The sequence below is a fragment of the Pholis gunnellus genome (genome assembly GCF_910591455.1).
Source record: "Pholis gunnellus genome assembly, chromosome: 24".
NCBI classification, from domain to species: Eukaryota; Metazoa; Chordata; class Actinopteri; order Perciformes; family Pholidae; genus Pholis; species Pholis gunnellus.
In genome coordinates, this window is record NC_136551.1 from 1,046,645 (window position 1) to 1,066,189 (window position 19,545).

General features: G+C 44.9%; 2 protein-coding genes across 8 annotated transcripts; both read right to left on the reverse strand.

Moving 5' to 3' along the window:
* Positions 1-1,764: 1,764 nt before the first annotated feature.
* On the reverse strand, positions 1,765-8,769 carry LOC306715633 (major facilitator superfamily domain-containing protein 6-A-like). Of its 7 annotated transcripts, none has more exons than XM_079186069.1 (8): positions 8,557-8,769; positions 8,346-8,419; positions 6,326-7,943; positions 5,584-5,681; positions 3,933-4,094; positions 3,723-3,821; positions 3,341-3,636; positions 1,765-2,687 (listed from the first exon to the last, which is right to left on the reverse strand). In XM_079186069.1, exons 3-8 carry the CDS (start codon positions 7,939-7,941, stop codon positions 2,577-2,579), a joined length of 2,382 nt encoding a protein of 793 aa, XP_079042195.1. In that variant the 5' UTR covers positions 7,942-7,943; positions 8,346-8,419; positions 8,557-8,769; the 3' UTR covers positions 1,765-2,576. The 7 variants fall into 7 exon arrangements, with proteins under 7 accessions (XP_079042195.1, XP_079042194.1, XP_079042193.1 ...); XM_079186068.1 differs by having other exon boundaries at positions 8,346-8,455; XM_079186067.1 differs by lacking the exon at positions 8,346-8,419.
* Positions 8,770-9,639: 870 nt separating this feature from the next.
* On the reverse strand, positions 9,640-11,291 carry LOC306715542 (uncharacterized protein). Its single transcript, XM_079185939.1, has 2 exons — positions 11,196-11,291; positions 9,640-10,904 (listed from the first exon to the last, which is right to left on the reverse strand). Exon 2 carries the CDS (start codon positions 10,888-10,890, stop codon positions 9,820-9,822), a length of 1,071 nt encoding a protein of 356 aa, XP_079042065.1. The 5' UTR covers positions 10,891-10,904; positions 11,196-11,291; the 3' UTR covers positions 9,640-9,819.
* Between the last annotated feature and the right edge of the window lie 8,254 nt (positions 11,292-19,545).

Consider the following 19,545-nt stretch of genomic DNA (forward strand, 5'->3'; position numbering starts at 1 on the left):
AGAGGACTCATCTCTGACCCGCTCAGTTACACCTCACAGTTCAGTTCATCCAGCTCGCTGGTCTGCTGCAGCTCGCCTGAAGCAGCTTCAGTGGTTTCACTAGAAGCACAGAGAGGCAACAAAACAAGCTCTGATTCATCAAGTTTAAACGTTTACAGTCTTTATATCTAGAAAGTGCTGCCGTGTTAATGACTTGCATTTGTCTCCAAATTCACACAAATGACTGATTTCTGCGCCAGAATTCTATTTGTGAGTTTTGGAAACCTCCATTGAGATTATTGCTGAAGACTGTGGTTCCCAACATAGGGGTCAGGGGCCCATTCAAGGGTCCCCAAGATAAATCTGAGGGGTCACAAGACGATTAAAGGGATGAAGAATGCTTTTCTAAGTATCTAAGAAGTTTGGGAAATATTAAGAAAGGCTCTGAAACTGTAAACACTAAGAAAACAAAACTTAATTCTTAAGATTGTTTAAGAGGTGTACAGTTTAAGAATTATAAGGTTACAAGCTACATTGAGTTGTGCATGATTTGTACTACTAAAAGATTACAACCCTTTGGTTTCTCCACGTCGCCGCTCAGCGCTCGTGGAGGTTCTGGGTGATTTTGAACGTCTTATTTTGGCCACAAAGTGTCCTCTGACCTCTCCGGGGAGTCCAGGGAGGAGCCGTCATCACCTCCACTCCACAGATCCGGCCTCCTCGGGGCGTCTGGCTGCCTCTGCATCAAGGAAAAAAAAGAAGATATAAATAGCTTCAGGTTGTATCCGGGCAGCGGTTTGCTAAGAGCGACTGATTAGAATAATAGTCATGCTTCTTTAATATGATGGTTATTAGGGAGAGTTAACACAACGGGCTCTGGGGGAGATTCAATTTGGATAATTTTGTAAGAAATGAGCATCAGATTTGAACCCTTTCAGCGAAAAGAAGCAGAAAACAAGATGCCGAGGAGCTCAGATTACTTAAAGACGAATGCGTTTTGGATGTTTAATACAAATCTCAATAAAAGAACAATTATTGACATTTTCCACCTGCTTAGAGCAGAAAAAGACACAGCTGACGCGTCTACAATCACGCACTGAAGCTGTGAACACGCACCCTATTTGTTCCAGTAATTGGAAACATCTGCAGGTCAGCGCTTTGATATCTCAGAGACGTGTCAGAGAACTAAAGAGCCCCCCACACCCCTCCTCCCGGGTGTCTTTTGAATTAAAAATGTGCAGCAGCTTTTGGTCGTGACACCTCCGGATAAAACAACACTATTACGCTGTTCATTATGAAGCGAGACAAACAGCAGCAGAGGGGCTGCAGGAACGTCTCCACGGGTCTCAGACAGGCCGAGCGTGCCAAGACGGATTTGATTCTATCATTTCTTTTCTCTCTCTCTCTCTCTCTCTCTCTCTATATATATATATATATATATAAATATATATTTACGACAGCTCAGTCTAGTTTTGGAGGAAGCCTATTACTGTCCTCCCACACACACACCCATCAGTAGCAGGCGCACCACGACCTCGATAACCCTCCACACACATTCAGAGGCTGCTTCAGTCCACCGAGACGCCGGGAACGCGCCAAACCTCCCGACGCGCTACTGCCACCAAGTGGCTCCTTCACGCACTGCCTCTGACGCTCATTGTACTGTACTTACTGTAAGTACTGTTACTTCTACTCCACAGCCGTGCAGTGTAGAACGTCTCTGGTCCTCACAAGGCATTTAACAATGTTTTTCAGTAATAAGATTCAGTGACACAGATGTAGTTTGTTTGGGAAAAAAAGCCAAAAAACACCCTTTAATTGTTTAATTTACAGAAAAGAACGAGCAGCCGTTCTTCACCTCGCTGTGTTTTCTGAGACGACACAACAAACAGAATACTGTGAAACGTAGAAACCAGACGGTGAAGACATTGGAAGACCCTCAGCAGGAAGCACAGAAACATCTCATAATAATAATAATAAGTTAGTGACGATTACAGTTTAAAAAGAGGCACTTCTTCAGTAAATTACATAAATATATTAAACAGCGGTTCATCCTGCAGATTTAAAAGTGATGAAGTCTGAAACAAAAGGAGTCTCTCAGTCATGAACCTGGAAAACAAACATGGATTCATCAAAGACTTTTAAATACTTCTTAAAGTATTTCAACGGTTCAAACCCCAGAAGGCCACAGAAGGTTTTCTGCAAAGAAGTGAGGAAAGCGGTTCAGTAATAAATACATTGATATGACATCAGAGGAGGGTTGCTGCAGGAGTTAAGGTATTTTAATACCTTAGAGATATTCATTTAATACAGGATTCTTAATGTGTCTATTTTGCGTTCTTTTAAATGCTTTAAACCTCCATTTTGTCAGATTTCATCCCTTTTTTTAAGTAAATTAAGTTATTAAATAACCTTGAAGGACTTTCCTTCCCTCTCCAGCGATAGCAGGCAGTACATATAGAGTAACACCGTTACAGTCACCCTTTATAAACAGTGTGTGGAGCTGCAGACACACTTAAAGCTTCGAGCTCTAAATGAACATCCGGTGTGTTTCTCCTCCTCTGTGTGAGTTCGGGTGCGTTTGCTCTCTGTCCTTGTTAAGAGTCCGTGTTTGGCTGCGTGGGCGTTTCTGTGCCGTCATCGCTCGGGTTTCTGAGCGTCGTCGCCGCCGACGCCTCGTCCTCGGCCGACGCCTGATCATTAGGTGCCTGGCAACGAGAGCAACACAACAGTTGACTGGAGGAACACAACACAAGCAGGAAGTCACGGCGACGCAGGGATGTCAATGCTAACGTGTTAGCCTCAGGGTGCTAACTGGATAAACTCTTGACTTAAGATTTAAAAAAAACAAAACAGCCAAACCTTCCTTCACGTCTAACTTCATCTGCTGCACTAATCTGTCTTCAGCCTGCAAACATGGCCGCCGGCGGTGACATCACCCGGGGACGTAATTAAAGCCCGCGTGGCGCCACGACACGCAAACACACCCACACACCCAAATAGATGAGTCACCACACACACACACACACACACACACACACACAAACACACACAGTAGTTTTCCATCGACCTTTGTACACAAAAGTCTCACCTGTCTTCAGAGTGTGTGTGTGGAGTTAGAGGAGAAAGTGTCAGAAAGTTGAGATTAAAACATGAAATCAATCACGTAAAACTAAAAACATCAGCAGATTAATACTTAATGCAGGAACTTCACTTGTACCAGAGTATTTTTAAAGTGTAGCAGTAGTACTTTTACTTCAGTAAAGGACTTGAATACTTCATCCATCCATCCATCTATCTATTCTAATCTAATCTATTCTATTCTAGGTCAAACGTGAGCGTGTCTCTGCTTTGTGTTCACCTGCAGCGACTGCGTCTCAGACTGCGGATCTCCTTTCTTCTTCCTCGCGTTCATCATCTCCTTCACCTGGACGATGGCGAAGGCGATGGTGACCCAGGGGGCTCCGGAGAGCACCCAGGCCGGCCGGTTGGCGTCCTCCTGTTCCTCCTGGTGTTTGGTCTTCTTGACGGGCAACGCGGAGGCCTTGCGAGCCGGGCCGGGGCTCCCGGGGGCGGACCAGTTCTGCACCAGGTCGATGGTGGCGATGGGAACCGGGCTGGAGGGAACCGGGATGTTCTCCGCCAGCATTTGGTCCTCTGAGAGAAGATGAGAGGAAAACAGATTTCACTCGTAGAGGAACCAGAGACAGTATAAAAAACAAAGAGGCATTCTTTCTGCCCACCTTTCCCCTCAGCCTCTCCGGTCAGATACTGGATCAAGGCGAAGACGAGGAGGATGATGAGGGAGGCCATGCCGATTCCTCTGAAGGCCTCCGCAGCACCTGCAAAGCAAACGGGAGGAGAACTCTTTGACTTCATCTTCATTTTAAGCCATTATCAAGCTGTCAATCAGAGCTGGAACTCGGCACTCGAGCCTCCCGTCGGGGTCGTACCGAAGTAGTTGACGAACACTCCTCCCACCATGGCTCCGCAGCCGCGGCCCAGGCCCAGGTGGAGGCCCTGCAGGATGCCCTGCGCCGACGTCCTCAGGGCCGGCGGGACCGCCGCACTCAGGAAGGAGATGCAGGCTGCCCAAACCGAGGCGTGCGTCACACCTGGAGGACACACGGGGGACAGACGTGGGACACGGCTCGGAACATTTACACTCGTCGTGGATCTCTGTGAACCGGTTCTATAGAACTGTGGGAAGCTGTACGCGTGGACTCTGCAGCTGTCGTGTTAAATGTATTGTTTCTCTTTTAGTAACGTTCCCCGTCTCTGAGGGAACAGCTAGAGGCTCCACATTCGTCCTCCAGTGTTTTGGCTCAAATTTTGAGTGTTAAAAATCTCACTTTATTTATCAGGGTCACTGAGACTGTGATCACAACATACAGCGGTACGATTATTAACACATCATAAGGACGGCTTTGTTTAAAAAGCACAGTACTTATTTTTCTATGCCAATCTGTGAGAGATAGATATATACACAGAGTATATAAAAAACTTAATTCTATGAACTTTTCTGTGAGAAAACAGTTTTTTTGTCTCATAGACGCCACAAACCTACAGATTTCAAAGCGCTTTAGTGTCATTACAGTAATTCAGTACAATGATATACTTTGTGTGTATATTTGGATCATTGCAGTGACTCCACATCCATGTAAAATAAATTGTATGTTGTATTTTTTGTATGCATGTTTATTATTTATTATCAACATTACCACCATGACAGTAATTAAAGACTGGTTTAATAAATCTAAATGTTATTACTTGGCATTTTTATTTGATCTGCAGTTATTACAGATATATTAAAAATAGATGTAAAATATCACTATTTATGCTAAATATTAATATTGATATCTGGCTAAAAAATCCAATATTTGACATTCTATAAGATTTATTTACTGCTCAAAATAATGAGCGATAATCTCTTCTGTTGTGTTTCAACATCTCTTGACACAAAAACTAAATCTGCACTTTTATTTTGCCAACTTCCTGTCTGAAGTCACATGACCGCCACGCCTTCTTAAAGGGCCGGTCGCAGCTCATCGGGCGGACCGAGTTTAGAACTTTTTTAATTGTTTTGCTGCTCGAACTAGAAGCTCGAGCAGCAAAACTGGTTTTCACTTCGGCGTCTTTCTCAAATCTAACAAAACACACACACGGACGCTTCACTAGTTATCTATACTTTAATCTCATGTTATGCTTCTTGTATTGTTTAAATAAATCACATCATCAAACATTCCGGATATTTCAGCATCAGTGTTTTTGTGCCTCTTTAGTTGGATTGTTGCTACATTAACTCTGGTAATTTATGTCAGAAATAAACTTGTAAAACTTTACTTTACAGGTGTCATGTAAACTGTTTTATGTAAAAGAAATTAGACTTAATTGTGCTGATTCTGCAGTAATAAGGAGGGTTTCCTGAGGTGTTCGGGGTCGTTTCAGGTGAAGTCTGGAGCTGAGAGGAACCCCGGTGTTATCGTTAATGTTGACATTAAAACTGTCGGAGGAAGAAGTCGGCCTGATAAGCGTCCTGTTGGGCAAACACAGCCACTTCCTGCGGTGTCCGCGGGGTCCTAGCTCCCCCCTCCTCTCCCTTACCTTGAAGGACCTCCACGGGCAGCACGGTCCAGGCGTTCTTCAGGTACGAGATGTAGAGGTAGCGAGCCGTGTTGCAGGCCAGGCCGATGTACAGAACCCTGAGGGAGGAGATGGAGGACGGGGTGTAAATATACAACGTCATGATACCGCCACGTCTTTAAAGTAGAGCTGGATAAGTGCATGTCTGCAACTAATAATACTGTGTTTGTTTGACGTTCTCGTGACAGTTCCTACATTGAAAGTGTGTATTTGCTCTCAACAGGACAAACAGATTAGACACACCCTGAAAAAGAGTAGCATGTGTGTGCAGAGCACACACACATTCAGCTTCAAAAGGTAAAACTTCACATCGTGTTTAGTGATGTTTGGTTTCTGCTCTGAATCAAGACGTTCCAGGACAAAGTGTGTCACATCCTGTGAAGAGCGAACAACACGAAGAACACGACGCGTGAGACGAAGCCGCTGAAAGAAAACTGAAAGTCTTTCTGCTCCGTTTCTGCTGTTGACTCAGAAAACTACTCCTGAGGCAACAGCTGCAGGTGCAGGTCTGCAGCGGAAATCTAACACCACGCTCTCAAATGTCCCCCCCGCCCCGAGCATCAATGGCTGCTTTGTCTCAAAGATTCCCCCTCAGGATGGCGTTAGAAGCACAGGATGTTCTGATCTACTGTCTCACATTTAATGACTAAAGAAGTAATGGTGAGAAATGAATCAAGTGTGGCCTCCCAGGTGAGAGTCTTACCGGATGTGTCCGACCAGCTCGATGAACTTGTGGCTGGTGAAGTAGGCGGCGAGCTCGGAGACGTGGCTCAGGACGGAGCAGACCCCGAACAGCGTGGTGGTCCCCTCCAGGTCCTGCAGGTGCCAGTACAGGAAGGTGAAGACGAAGCCGTAGCCGAAGCCCATGAACCAGGCGACGAAGAGCACGGAGCTGTAGCGCACGCTGCACAGGAGCTTCAGCAGGTCGCTGTAGTGGAACTCCTGAGCCGCTTCGGGGCCGGTGGGACTCTGGTCCGGCGAGGTGGACTCGGGCAGCGCTCTCGGGGTTCCGGCTTCCGCTGAAATCTCCTGCCGGTAGTCGCCGCCTTTATCAAAGTGAAACTGAGTGGCGACGATGAACGCCACGGCCATCAGCACGCCGAAGGCAATGAAGGCGATCTGGTAGTTGGGGAGATTGAAGTCCTTGCAGCCGACGCCGCTGATCACCACCTTGATGTACGAGTGGTCGCTCCAGATGCCCACCAGCAGCATGGCCATGCCCCAGCCCAGAGAGCCCCACATCCTCTGCAGGCCGTAGCGGTCGCGGGCCTTCCCGAGGTTCTGCAGGGTGACGGTGTCCACGATGGTGAGGGTGGGGGCGCTGAAGAACTCGCCCACGATGACGACGAGCAGGATGAGCAGGAAGATGCTCTCCACCTGGTCCTTGTTGTAGATGGTCTGGTACTCCTTGGCTTTGGTCGGAGCCGGGGAGGTTGTGGTCGCGACGTGGGTGGTGTTTGGTGCCGGGAGGGTGGTGTTCAGCACGGGCTGGGTGGGCTTCGGCGCGGGGAGGGTGGTGTTCAGCGCGAGCTGGGTGGGCTTCGGCGTGGGGAGGGTGGTGTTCGGCGCGAGCTGGGTGGGCTTCGGCGTGGGGAGGGTGGTGTTAGCGAGTTTTGAGGTGGCGTTGGCGTCTATGCTTCGCTTGTGCACACTTAAATAGGAGTACAGGATCTTAGGAATCCAGTCGAGGTCTAGAAAGCTTCGGCGTCTCCTGGTGTGGTTGGTGGAGTTGCTCAGCTGCGTGACGTTATTGTGCGGCAGTGTCGTCGTCATCGCGGGCGCCATCGTCGTCGTCGTCGCATCGGCGACTTTCTCCACGCACATTATCTCGGCCGGCTTCACGATGCCGATTCCGCAGTTGAAGGCCAGCCAGCACAGGACGGAAAACAGCAGCACCACCTTCCCCTTCCTGAAGCGGTCGGCCACCACCCCCCAGAAGGGGGCGCTGCAGAACTCGATGAAGTAGCGGATGCCGACGAGCAGCCCGCTGCGGCCGGCCGACATGCCGAGCTGCTTGTAGTACACGGCCAGCAGGGGGTGCAGCGAGCCGTAGGCGGCGTAGAAGAAGAAGTAGAAGACTTTGGAGACGAGGAGGCGGGTGTTGATGCGGAGGCACATCCTCTCGCAGCAGTTTATCGAGTTGGCCTGCAGGGCCGCCGGCAGCTCGAGCGGCGTGTCCGAGGCGGGCGTTGTCGGCGTCGCAGAACCGCCCTCCGTCCGCTCCGTCGACTGCGCGTTGAACGGCTCGGCCAACACATACTTCCTCTTCTGCTCCTCCTCGTCGTCTGAAAGGATGGCGACCTTGTCGTCAGCTGGCATATCTGCAAGATAAGGAAATGAGGGCGAGAGCGGCACCAGCAGAACCAAACGGTGCTGAATCTATTGTGTCTGCTCCGTGAAACCAAAATGATGGGGTCCTGTAGAAATATGGCGTTCATCAAACAGCCAATGGTGATATAAATAGCTTTAAATACTGCTGACACGGTCATTAAATAGATTGTTTTGGGTAGTAACACAAATTAAAAGAGTGATCATCCTGGTTAACACTGGTTAAACCCTATATTTAGATCTGTGAAACCTTTATTTAATTAGTGAAAACAACATAAAAGGGGACATTTCACTACTAGAAGAGTCATTTGTACCTTCTGTAATACAACTACACAGCTCTGGAGTCAGAATACTCCTCTAAGGTAAAGTAAACATCAGCGTCCGGTTTGGTGGACCTTTAACGACCGCTGCAGGTCCCCGGACCACCGTTTGAACACCGTCCGCCCGTCACCGCCTGTCACTGAGGATCCTATACGGAAGTGGCTGTTATCTCAAACAAAGCCGGCTCATTTAAGCCGAAAAACAAACCCAAATTCACCACATTTGAATTGAGAAAGTGACGCAAATGATCCAAAATGGCACATTTAGACGCACACGTGGCCTCACCTGCTCAGGTCACTGCGCAGTTTCTGTTGAATATCCCTCTTCTTTGTCGGACATGTTTCACTCAAAACACGTCATAAATAAGACTTTAATTTAGCGGATAATGTTGTAAATAACCGTAAAGCGTTAGTTTTATTTTACTGTTGAATTAAAGTGTTTCTCCGGCTCCGCTGTCTTTGTATTGTGAACAGCAGCAGCTCGTCAAACCGGAGCTCCCACCTGTCCAACCGTCAAGTCCGCCATGATGGAGGTTACCACTTCCGGAAACCGCTTTCAGAATAAAACTCATTGTTATTTTATATGGAGTTTATGTAAGATTTTTTTAACCCAAAGCTGGATGCTGGAATTACAACTTATGATTATTTTTACGTATTTGTTACCAAAGCGCACTTTATGTCAGATTCCATGTGTCAATATACTTTGGCATTATTTATTTTGTGTCCGGAGACAATATTGTGCTTTTATTTTTGTTAATATCCGGTCACGTCTGTGCTAAATCCCGTCACCTTAACGCTGCAGAGCGACTCCACCTAATGATTTCCATTAAAGGGGAAACTTCGCATTAATCACAGTGAAAACATTCCAACAATACAGTTCAAAATGACTCTGTAGAACTATTACCGTCAAACAATACAGTAGAATATAAAAATAAGACCTTGAACTCACCATAATGGGTCGGTAGATGTCCCTACAGTGACATTATAGGGATAATATAGCATCTTACAAATATGTATGTATTAAAACTATGTCATAATGTTGTTTTCAATGCAATACATTTGTTTTACCTACAGGGGGCGATGTAGACGTCCATGTCACATTGAAACTGTTGATGTGAACGTTGAAAATGTGGGAAAAATAATAAGTTTTAGTCAATAAAATATCACAACATCCAATTTAATGTTTTCTAAACTTCACATCAGGAACACACTGTGATTGTACCACATCCATTCATGTAAAGAAGAGGAAATAAACCCTTTTTATTAATATGCCTGTTGATAAATAAAGTTCATATTATGCAACAGTAGTTTTAGGATAATCTCCTCGACAGCGTTGTTCTGGGTGTGAAGCAGATGGGAGATCCGACAAAATGAACCGCAGAACGTGAAATCTCTTCTCAGGCGAGCAGATGTTTATGTGGGATTTAAGCAACGAAGCGGAAACAGAAATATTGCCCGAAAGTCATAATGCTGTAGTTTAATATCGTCTTACTGTGAAAATAAAGAGTCTGAAAAAGACTTAACGGTGATGTAATTCAGAAGGAAAGACTCAGTGGTCCGACTCATCTGAAACCTCTCCCCGCTGCGTCCAGTGCTTCCTCCTCTTCTCCTTCTTCCTCTTCCTCTCGCCCATCAGCATGGTCGCCAGCAGGGTTATCACCACCGTGACGGAGATGATGAGCACGGTGACGGTCTCGGCGAGGCACAGCTCCGTGTCCACGTCTATCAGCCGGTAGTCCTTGAGGACCGCCGGCTCCTCGCAGGTCAGGTTGTAGTAGTCGTCCAGGAAGAGCCTCTGGATGCTCTGCAGCTTCAGGAAAACTCTCTGCAGGTCACAGTCGCACTTCCACGGGTTCTCCTCCAGCAGGATGTGGGTGCTGTAGGTGTGGATGCTGAGGAACGTCTTGAAGTAGATGGTGGACATCTGGTTGTTGGCCAGGTCGAGCAGCGTCATGCTGGTGAGCGGCTTGAAGACGGCCACCTCAATGTCGCCGATCTGGTTCCCGGCCAGGTTGAGGAGCTCCAGGGAGCGCAGCATGGAGAAGATGCCGCTCCGCAGGGACCTCAGCTGGTTGTCCTGCAGGTGGAGCTGCCGCAGGCTGCTCATGGAGGAGAACGACCTCACCTGGATGGTGCTGATGCTGTTGCTGCTCAGGTTCAACCTCTGGAGGCCGTCCAGGTGCAGGAAGCTGCGGCTGTCCAGGCCCGTGAGGCGGTTGTGGGCGAGCTGCAGCTCACGCAGCAAGGCCAAGCCGACGGAGAAACCCTCAGAGAGCGCGGAGATCCGGTTCCAGCTCAGGTCCAGCTTCTGCAGGAACTCCATCTGCGAGAAGCCGCTGTTCTCCACCACGCTGATGTTGTTGTTCTGCAGCAGCAGGAACCTGAGCTTGCGGTTTTTGTTGAAGGAGCGCTCGGGGATGACGGAGATGCGGTTGTCGGACAGGTCCAGGAGCTCGGTGTTGGGGGGGACTCTGCCGGGCAGCTGGGTGAAGTGCGCCCGAGAGCAGATGGTGAACTTCAGATCTCCGCGACAGTTGCAGCCGCGCACGCACCAGCTGCTGTGAGACCTGGAGGACGCCTCCGTCACCAGCAGCAGGAGGAGGAACAGCAGCTCCTTCATGGCCTCAAAGCTCTCTAAAAAAACAACACAGAGAGGAGTTCACACACCAAATAAATCATATTTTACCACCGGATTAAATGGATAAAAGGTGCATCAAAATAAATAGAATTACTCGCTGGATTTGCTGTTACAGTTGACTGACTTCTGCCCAAACAACGAAGTTTTCAACTATGCAGACAATAAATAAATGAATACATGTCAGAGTTGCAGAATCAGTTTCAAGCTTAAGGAACATTAAGGTCCTGTAGAATATATATTCATGTTTTTGTTAAGACACTCTTTAAAGTATATCAGCTTTACTTTACCTGAAGAAAGTTTGTGATGTTCCTTCTTTTAAAATAGAATCCGGTTATCATTGAGGAACAGATACTCTGTAATGTTTCAGGTTCTTTCTCACCAGCAGCTGCTCTGACGGTCGTCAACACGCAGCCGGCGCCAGGTGGAAACTGGACATGACGGAGGCGAGGGAGGGCAGGTTGTCACGGGGTCACAGAACCCGACGAGCGACACCACAAAGAGCCGGAGTGATGGAAAGAGACACAGGGAGGAGGGACGGCTCGTCAATTATTCACCAGGCAGCATCGGGGTGGTGGGAGGGCGTTAGGAGGGAGGGCGTTAGGAGGGAGGGCGCTAGGAGGAGAGCTTAAAGAGATTGAAGACAAACTGGGCCACAGAGCTGGGAATTAGAAGGTCTGGACGGATTTGATTGATTGCAGGAGGAAGAGTTTATTTATAGATCTGAACACATTTAATCACACCTTTTCACCCCCTAATATTCTTTTGATTAAGAATGGTTTATAAACTCTATCTGCATTATTTTATTTTATTACGGTTGTAAAAACGTAATTACGACGTTTTTATCATGATTTACCATTTCTGAGACTCGCCACTGCTTTAATGTATTTATTTGGTTTTAATAGTGCGGCTACATTTGTTTTTTTTAACAATATTTCTAATTTTATATATAATTTTATATATTGATCATTTCATTGTGATGGAATAATTGTTTTTTTAGATTGAACTACTTATATTTTTCATTGATACATATTTTTTTGATCCCAAAACAAGATTTTAGTTTCTATTTAAACTAAAGTAACTTCAGTTCCTCCATCAGGTCAGAGGTCACAGGACAGAGGTCACAGGTCAGAGATCAGAGGTCACAGGTCAGAGGCTGCTCTTTTAGGTGTGATTTTCGAGGGATTTCGTGGATTAAAGACGACAAATCAGCAGCTAAAAGAAAGAAACATCAGAGACTAAAGAGAGAAAAACCTCGAGATTAAAAGGTTGTTTATTCTGTGAAGCTGAAGCTCGTCAGCGACAGATGTGACATGTTTGATTCTCCTCTGGAGGATGAAGCGGGACGTATCGGATAGACGAAGATGAGCGGACCTGTTGGTCACCGGGGGAAAGATTACACTAATACGCTCAAATCCTCGGCCCGGATAAAGAACTCTCTGCAGCCGCCGTTCATTCAGGAATCACAGCTTGAATACTTTTAGCCGAGTCACGTTTCCCTGAACTGTGTTCAAGATATTAGTTTAGTTACTTTCCATACGAATGCAGATCATTTACTTCAGTCAAAGTACTTCTACCAGGATGTAAAAACACCACGTTACGAGTAGAATAGAAAGTTTACGTGGATTACGTGTTTATTTTTGTATATTATATATATGTCATAGAAGTTTTAATGTAGCAAAATCAGTAAAAGTAGCAATAATAGTAGTAGGAGTACTAGTAGTAATATTAGAAGTAGTGATACCAGTACTACAACAAGCAGTTGGAGAAGTAGAGGTACTTTAGTTATAGTACTAATACAGGCAATAGTAGTAGTTGCAATAGCAATAGAGGTAGTTGTATAAGTACTAGCAGAGAGAGAAGAGAGGTACCAGTAGGAGTAGTAATTGTACAAGCAGTATATCAGCAGTAGTGGTACTGTAGTTGTACTAGTAATAGAGGAAGTACAGATAAAAAAAAACAGAAGTGCAGGAGGTAGTTGAGGAAGTAGAATACTACAACCAGTGCAAGTAGCAGTACTAGTAGTATCAGTAGAGGCAGTAATAGTTTTTTTAGTAGTAGAGGTGATAGTAGTAATAGTAGTAGTAATACAGGACACACACACCAGATATAATGTGTATTAATCATTAATAGGATCACTTGTCTTCTTCTTCTTCTTCCACTGCTGTCGCTCAGTTCTTCTTCTGCTGTTTGGAAAGAATGAAACATAAACATAACCAGAGAAGGATTCTCAGAAGTATTCATGAAGTTTGTTTAGACTCAGTGATGGAGGTCCAGTCCAGCAGTATATTAGATGTCTGCAGGGATCCAGTTTCAGCTGGATAATTGTGTACTGCAGCTGGAAACTACTTCAGTTACCTTCTACTGAACTTACCTCGATTATCACCATCAACGTGTACCTGATGACACGAGCTAGTTTTACTGTCTGCAGTTTCTCTAAAGAAACAAAATACAACAAGAATAATGATACGAATTATGTTTCAGATGTTTACATATATGTGTGTGTACTCAGTATACGTATATATTCAGTCTGTGGTAGTTTCCTGAGCCCGGCAGTATCAACAGGATTACAGTGAGACAGTGAAGTACATGAAAGGTAGACGCTGATCGTTAATCCCTGCAGACGACAGGGATTACCTCCGTGTTCCGCTGCTGGACGTTTACATCTTCATCTCACTTTTCCTCTTTAAGTTCCTTTATGTCTTGTTTTATATATAAAATAGGGCTTCAACTGACGATCATAATCCTCATCGATTGTTTTCTATATTTACTGAGTAACTGTTCTGTCAGGTAAAATGTCAGAAAATAGTGAGGTCATTGTGATGTCATCAGTCGGACTCGCGCGTGCGGTATTCAAAGCGGCCAGCAGGGGGCGGAGCAGGTCCGTCTGAAAAAAGGTACCTGAAAAAAGTTATTGAAATATGAAAGCATAACAACTTCCTCCTTGATATTAGCTAGTGTACCTCCTAGTATTATTTATTTTGTGAGTATTTGACTTATTTATGTATTTATATATCATGATATGATATTTATTCATATCAAGTAGTAATGGTAGTAGTAGTAGTAGTAGTAGTAGTAGTAGTAGTAGTAGTAGTGCAGGTAAAAGTAGTAGTAGATGTTTTAGGTGGTAGTAGTAAAGGTGTGGAAGTATTTCTAACAGCCATGGTGTACTTTAGTAATACACACACACACGCACACACACACACACACACACTCCTTGTTAGAACCTGATGACAGGTCCCGCCCTTCAGCTGTCAATCATCCCGCTCTCTGTCCCTCACACCTCGGACCAATAAAGAAAATTCTAATGTATTTACAAAACCTCTTTCGACATGAAGCTGAGCAGTGAACTTGTGTGTGTGTGTGTGTGTGTGTGTGTGTGTGTGTGTGTGTGTGTGTGTGTGTGTGTGTGTGTGTGTGAGACGGGTGGAGGTGTAAATGAACGAGACAGCGTGGCGGCTCGTTCACGCCCGTCTTCACATCCAACATGGCAGCTCTGGTTCTGTGACAGGAAGTGAGGTCACACGAGGTCAGGACATTAAGGAACGGGTCGGGGGGGGGGGGGGGGGGGGGGACAGACAGATTGTCTCTGTCAAGTCCTCAATCAGGTCCTCAGATGTGAGCAACATTCATTCTTAAATTAGCATTTAGATTCTGTATTCATGTTATTTTAAATAAAGCTTTATGAATCTGGAACACTGTAATTACGAACTTAAATGTCATTAAACAAGCGATGAAGACTCCTCACTGAGTTTGAACCAATTCCTCTGAATGAACATCATCACTGCTGTCATCACCATCATCATCATCATCATCATCATCATCACTGTGAGTGTCAGGGCTGTCACCCTCAGTGTCTTCATCTCCGTCATCATCATTTTATCTTATTGTTAATCAATGTTGAGCTCAACAACAACAACTACCACAACTTGTAAAGCTACTACTACTAATACTACTACTACTGCAGCTACTACAAACTCCTGCTACTACTTCTAGTACCTAGTACTACCACAACTTGTAAAGCTACTACTACTACTACTACTCGTGCAAAGGCTGCTACCTCAGCAGCTACTGTAACAGACTGTGCGAATACTTCTACTACAGTACTACTAAAGTACTGTATACAGTACTACTACAGTACTACTGTCCTGCGACCTCTCACACTCTGAAACCTCTGTACGAGCAAACTACTTCCAGTTTGACCTATGACATGTGTGTGTGTGTGTGTGTGTGTGTGTTTCCAGACAAAGCCACAGTCGATAAAGAAAACACCTCCAGGGAAACTGGGAAAAGTGTGTGTGTGTGTTTGATTGAGCTTGAACACACACACACACACACACACACACACACACACACACACACACACACACACAGAGTCTCCAGTGGTCTCTGGTTGTCAGTGTGGATCCATCAGACCAACAGGAGGGAGGCCGTGACCTCCAAACCAACTCCACTCATCTTTTCTTCCTCTCTTCCTGTCCCACTTCTTCTCTCTACTTTTCCTCCTCTTTTCTCTTCTTCCTCCTCCTCCTCCTCCTCTTCATCATCATCCCATTCTTTTCTTTTTATCCTTTTCTTTTCTGTCATCTCTTCCTCTCCTCTGTTGTTTATCCTCTTGTTTCCCTTCAGTATCTAGGTCGAGATGGTGTTTCAGCTCTCTAGTGTGGACGACACACACACACACACACACACACCCACACACACACACAGACACACACACACACACACACACACACACAGTATTTTTGGCAGCTCAGTGTGTGATCGCCCCTTGAGATGTCAGAGCTTTTAGGTCAGGCAGATCTGTGAGCTTAAAAAAATAATTTAAAAACACGGCAGCAGGACGCCGAAAAATACTCATAAATAAATTATACAAAAGCATCTAAAATCTACGTGAACGGATCGCGTTCCATCGACCTGTTGAAGGTGTTTGTCAGCTCAACACTACAGGTGAAGATTAAACTACTTAATAATAATATTAATACTAATAATAATCTCCTTACCTTCATGAATAAGAGTCAATGAGAGCTTTTTATACGCTGTATATTTTTAACATGTAGTGTTTTTAAGTATTAAGTGTATATATTTATATTCTTCCCACATAATAATACCAACTTGTAATATTTTGCCTCATGTCTTGAAATCTAAAATGATTTTCCTCAAACCAGGTTAAAGTTAAAATCAACATAAAATTGAAAGTAATTTTTTTAAGCGTTTGCATTTAATTCTGCTGTTGATTCTACGATTGATCTTCAGTGTCAAAAGACTCTGGCATCAATAAAACAGATATAATATAACATCTAATCATGTAATCTGCCACTAATGGAGCGTTTTCCAGGATCATACTTTTCGTTTTTTCCACCCAAAAATTCCCAGATTTTCATCCGGCTAAAAGTAAAACTACATAAAAGAAATATAAAGTGAAACTTAAAGTTTTCTTCAGAGGGGAGCAGTTGTGTGTTTCAGCTTCTGGCATCAATATTTGACGACCTCTCCACCCGCCTCATCTGCCGGGGTCAACAAAACAAACGCACTGATCCAACCTGTTTTGGCATATTGACATGGAGGACGAGGTAAAGGCAGCCGTGTCACCCACAACACACACTCACACACACACACACACACACACACACACTTACACACACACACTGGGGGATGGTGTGCTGAAGGCTGGGGGGTTACAGGTGAAACCGTGCGGGTGAAGGTGCTCAGTGAAGCGACACGCGGAGAGAAAACGAAGAAACGTTTTCCTGTCAAACTAAATCACAACAGAAAGTAAACAGTCTGCAGCTGTTTACATATAAATATTATAAACTCACCCATCATATGATCTAACATTGCTGCTGTTAATATTTATATATAAATATATATATATATATATTTGTAAATGCCTCACAGAGTTGTGTGTGTGTAGAGCTCTTAATAAATGTCTTTTAGTTTATATTTAGTGCGCTGAGTGTCTGATCCACTCAGGAACTCTGTGGCGGGTCGACCGGAGCGTCACGCTGAGGTCGAAGCCTGCAGGCCGGACAGCGACGCTCAGTAAAGGTCGGGACATCCAGCCGACACACACACACACACACACACACACACACACACACACACACACACACACACGCCTGACCTTTCAGCTTCGACCACCTGCAAATTAATGAACACGTTTTTCAGCTTTCCAGGAATATTTACCTGCTGTAATCTATTGAGGAACCGAGCAGTTCTGCACTGGTTTGTCTTCAAAAAGCACAAAATAAGTTAATTAAATTCATGTTTCTACGTCTGTGGAGCCTTAGAAGCATCTGTACGAGTAATAAAGTACGAGTAAATAAGTTTTGACAGCTAATAAACTCCATCAACCTCTTTACTTCCCTGCTGAGGAAAGACCTTTACTTCACAAACCACACGGCTCCTCACAGCGAGCAGCAAGAACTCAACAAGAACTCTTTAATATTTAGTGATGTTCACCGTTATCTTTGCACCTATTTCACAGGTTTTTAGGGGTTGAGTTGAGCTTTTAAAATGTTTTAAAACACTTTATTGTTGCTGTAAGCAGATAGGTGTTTATTCATCTATTAGTCAACTCATGAAGGAGAAAATAAAGCAATAAATAAATCACATTTTATTAAAATTTCAAGTCATTTTTTTAAATTTAAGAAAATATATAAATATTCAGAAATAAATGAAAATGCTTATAATTATTTCAATTTCATTTTTTTCATTTCCAAATGTATTTCCTTATTTGTATTCTTCTTATAATGTGTGTGTTTAATCAAAGCAGTGTGTGCAGGGAGTGAAAGCTCAGATCTGGGTTACAGTTGTGTGTGTGTGTGTGTGTGTGTGTGTGTGTGTGTGTGTGTGTGTGTGTGTGTGGGGGGGGGGGGGTTCTCCCTAAAAGCCTCCTGCCTGTTAACACCAGCCATTAGCTCTCTGTTTAACCCTTTATGACAGCTTACACCGCGCTCTGCTCCGCTCCGCCATCTGGATGTTTCTGTGTCACTCAGAGACGAATTAAAGAAAATCAGGTTTATCTCTGAGGAAGATTATTTTTTCCTCTCATTTGAATCTTCGATTTCCTTGTGTTGACTTTATTTATTCATGTTCTATCGTCTGTGAGTCGGTCGATATGAAGCGTGTTGTTTGTTGTTGCCTTTTTTTCCTGAGGACGAGTGTGTTTTACCTTTTTAGCAGGAAGTGGTGGAGCCGTCGGTCGGGCGGAGGTAATGCTCACCGACAGCTCGGCGGGTGGAGACGGGGAGAGATCGCTGCTTCCTGCTGCAGCTCTGCACGAGGACGAATAAAAGCTGTGATGAAATGAACAGAAACAGACGGAGACACAAAGAGTCTTCTGTGAGAAACCGATCAGGGCATCAATCACACTTTAACACATCAGAAGCACTTCAGGAGATTATTGTAATTAACACATTTTAATTATAATATAAACATATTTTACCAGTTAAGCCTGAGAGCAAACCTGAATACAGCTGTTTGTAATGTTGATGAAAGGCATTGTGGGAAATGTAGGAAAACAAGAAAAGGTCGGTTGACCAAACTATATATAGAATATACAGAACTGATTACAATGTTCATTTTAGACTTCAAAGAGAAAATCATCACGATTTAAATCTGTCCATCAGGTAACAGGTTGAGCAGTTATAGGTGCATCAACATTTAATATCCTCCTGAAACATCGGACGTTAACAGAAACTCTGTCCCGAAGCGGTCCGGTCCGAACTTCAGACACGCAGGTCAAGAAAACGGAGATTTAACAGGAATCAGACAACAACCCGCGTTTACCTGACAGGTGAACAAAATGTGATTATGAGGCAAAATATCATCTTTGATTGGACTTCCAAGACTTGTTTGTATGTTTAATGTACAATAAACAGAACACCAACGGAGTCCAAACATCCCTCAGAGCTCCTTTAACATCACAGAGCAGGAAGATAACGTCCTGCTCTGTGATTGGCTGCAGCTTATTATATTAACACAGAGGAACCTTTGACTTCTCGTGGTCTCTCGGAGCCAATGAAATGAATTATCTCGGTGACAAACACGACAACATCTCTGCTCTCGGCTGCAGCTGCTCCCGTCGGCCTCCGTGAGGGTTTGAGCCCGAGGAGGACGGAAGCTAAAGTGGGACACACAACATCTCGCTCGGATGATTGATCACGTCACAAGCGGGCAAAGTTAACCGGCTGAAGACTGCGGGAGAAGAAAAACTCTCATAAATGATTCGGGGGCGAGTCATTAAAGATGTAAAGTCAGCGTTCGGGCACTCGGGAGAGGAAGCCTTTGTGTGTGTGTGTGTGTGTGGGTGCAGGCTTTTATCTGTGACATCATGGCTGCAGGTGAGACACTGAAGGCTGAAATCTATTGAACATATATATTCACAGAATGGATCCTCTTTCTGTGGCCCACAAAGATGGAGGAGGTGTGATTCAGAACGTGATGAATGTGTTTGGAGAGGAGATGTTTTATGCTCAGTGCGCTTCGGTCTCCGGCGGATCTCCTCTGGCAATCGGTGAGTGTTTGTTTGCTTTTGTCCGGGCGCGACTTCACACATCTGCTGGTGCAAAAAGCGTAAGAAGAGGGGAGGGAGGGGACAATGCTGCTGTGTGTGTGTGTGTGTGTTGTCGGTTCAGT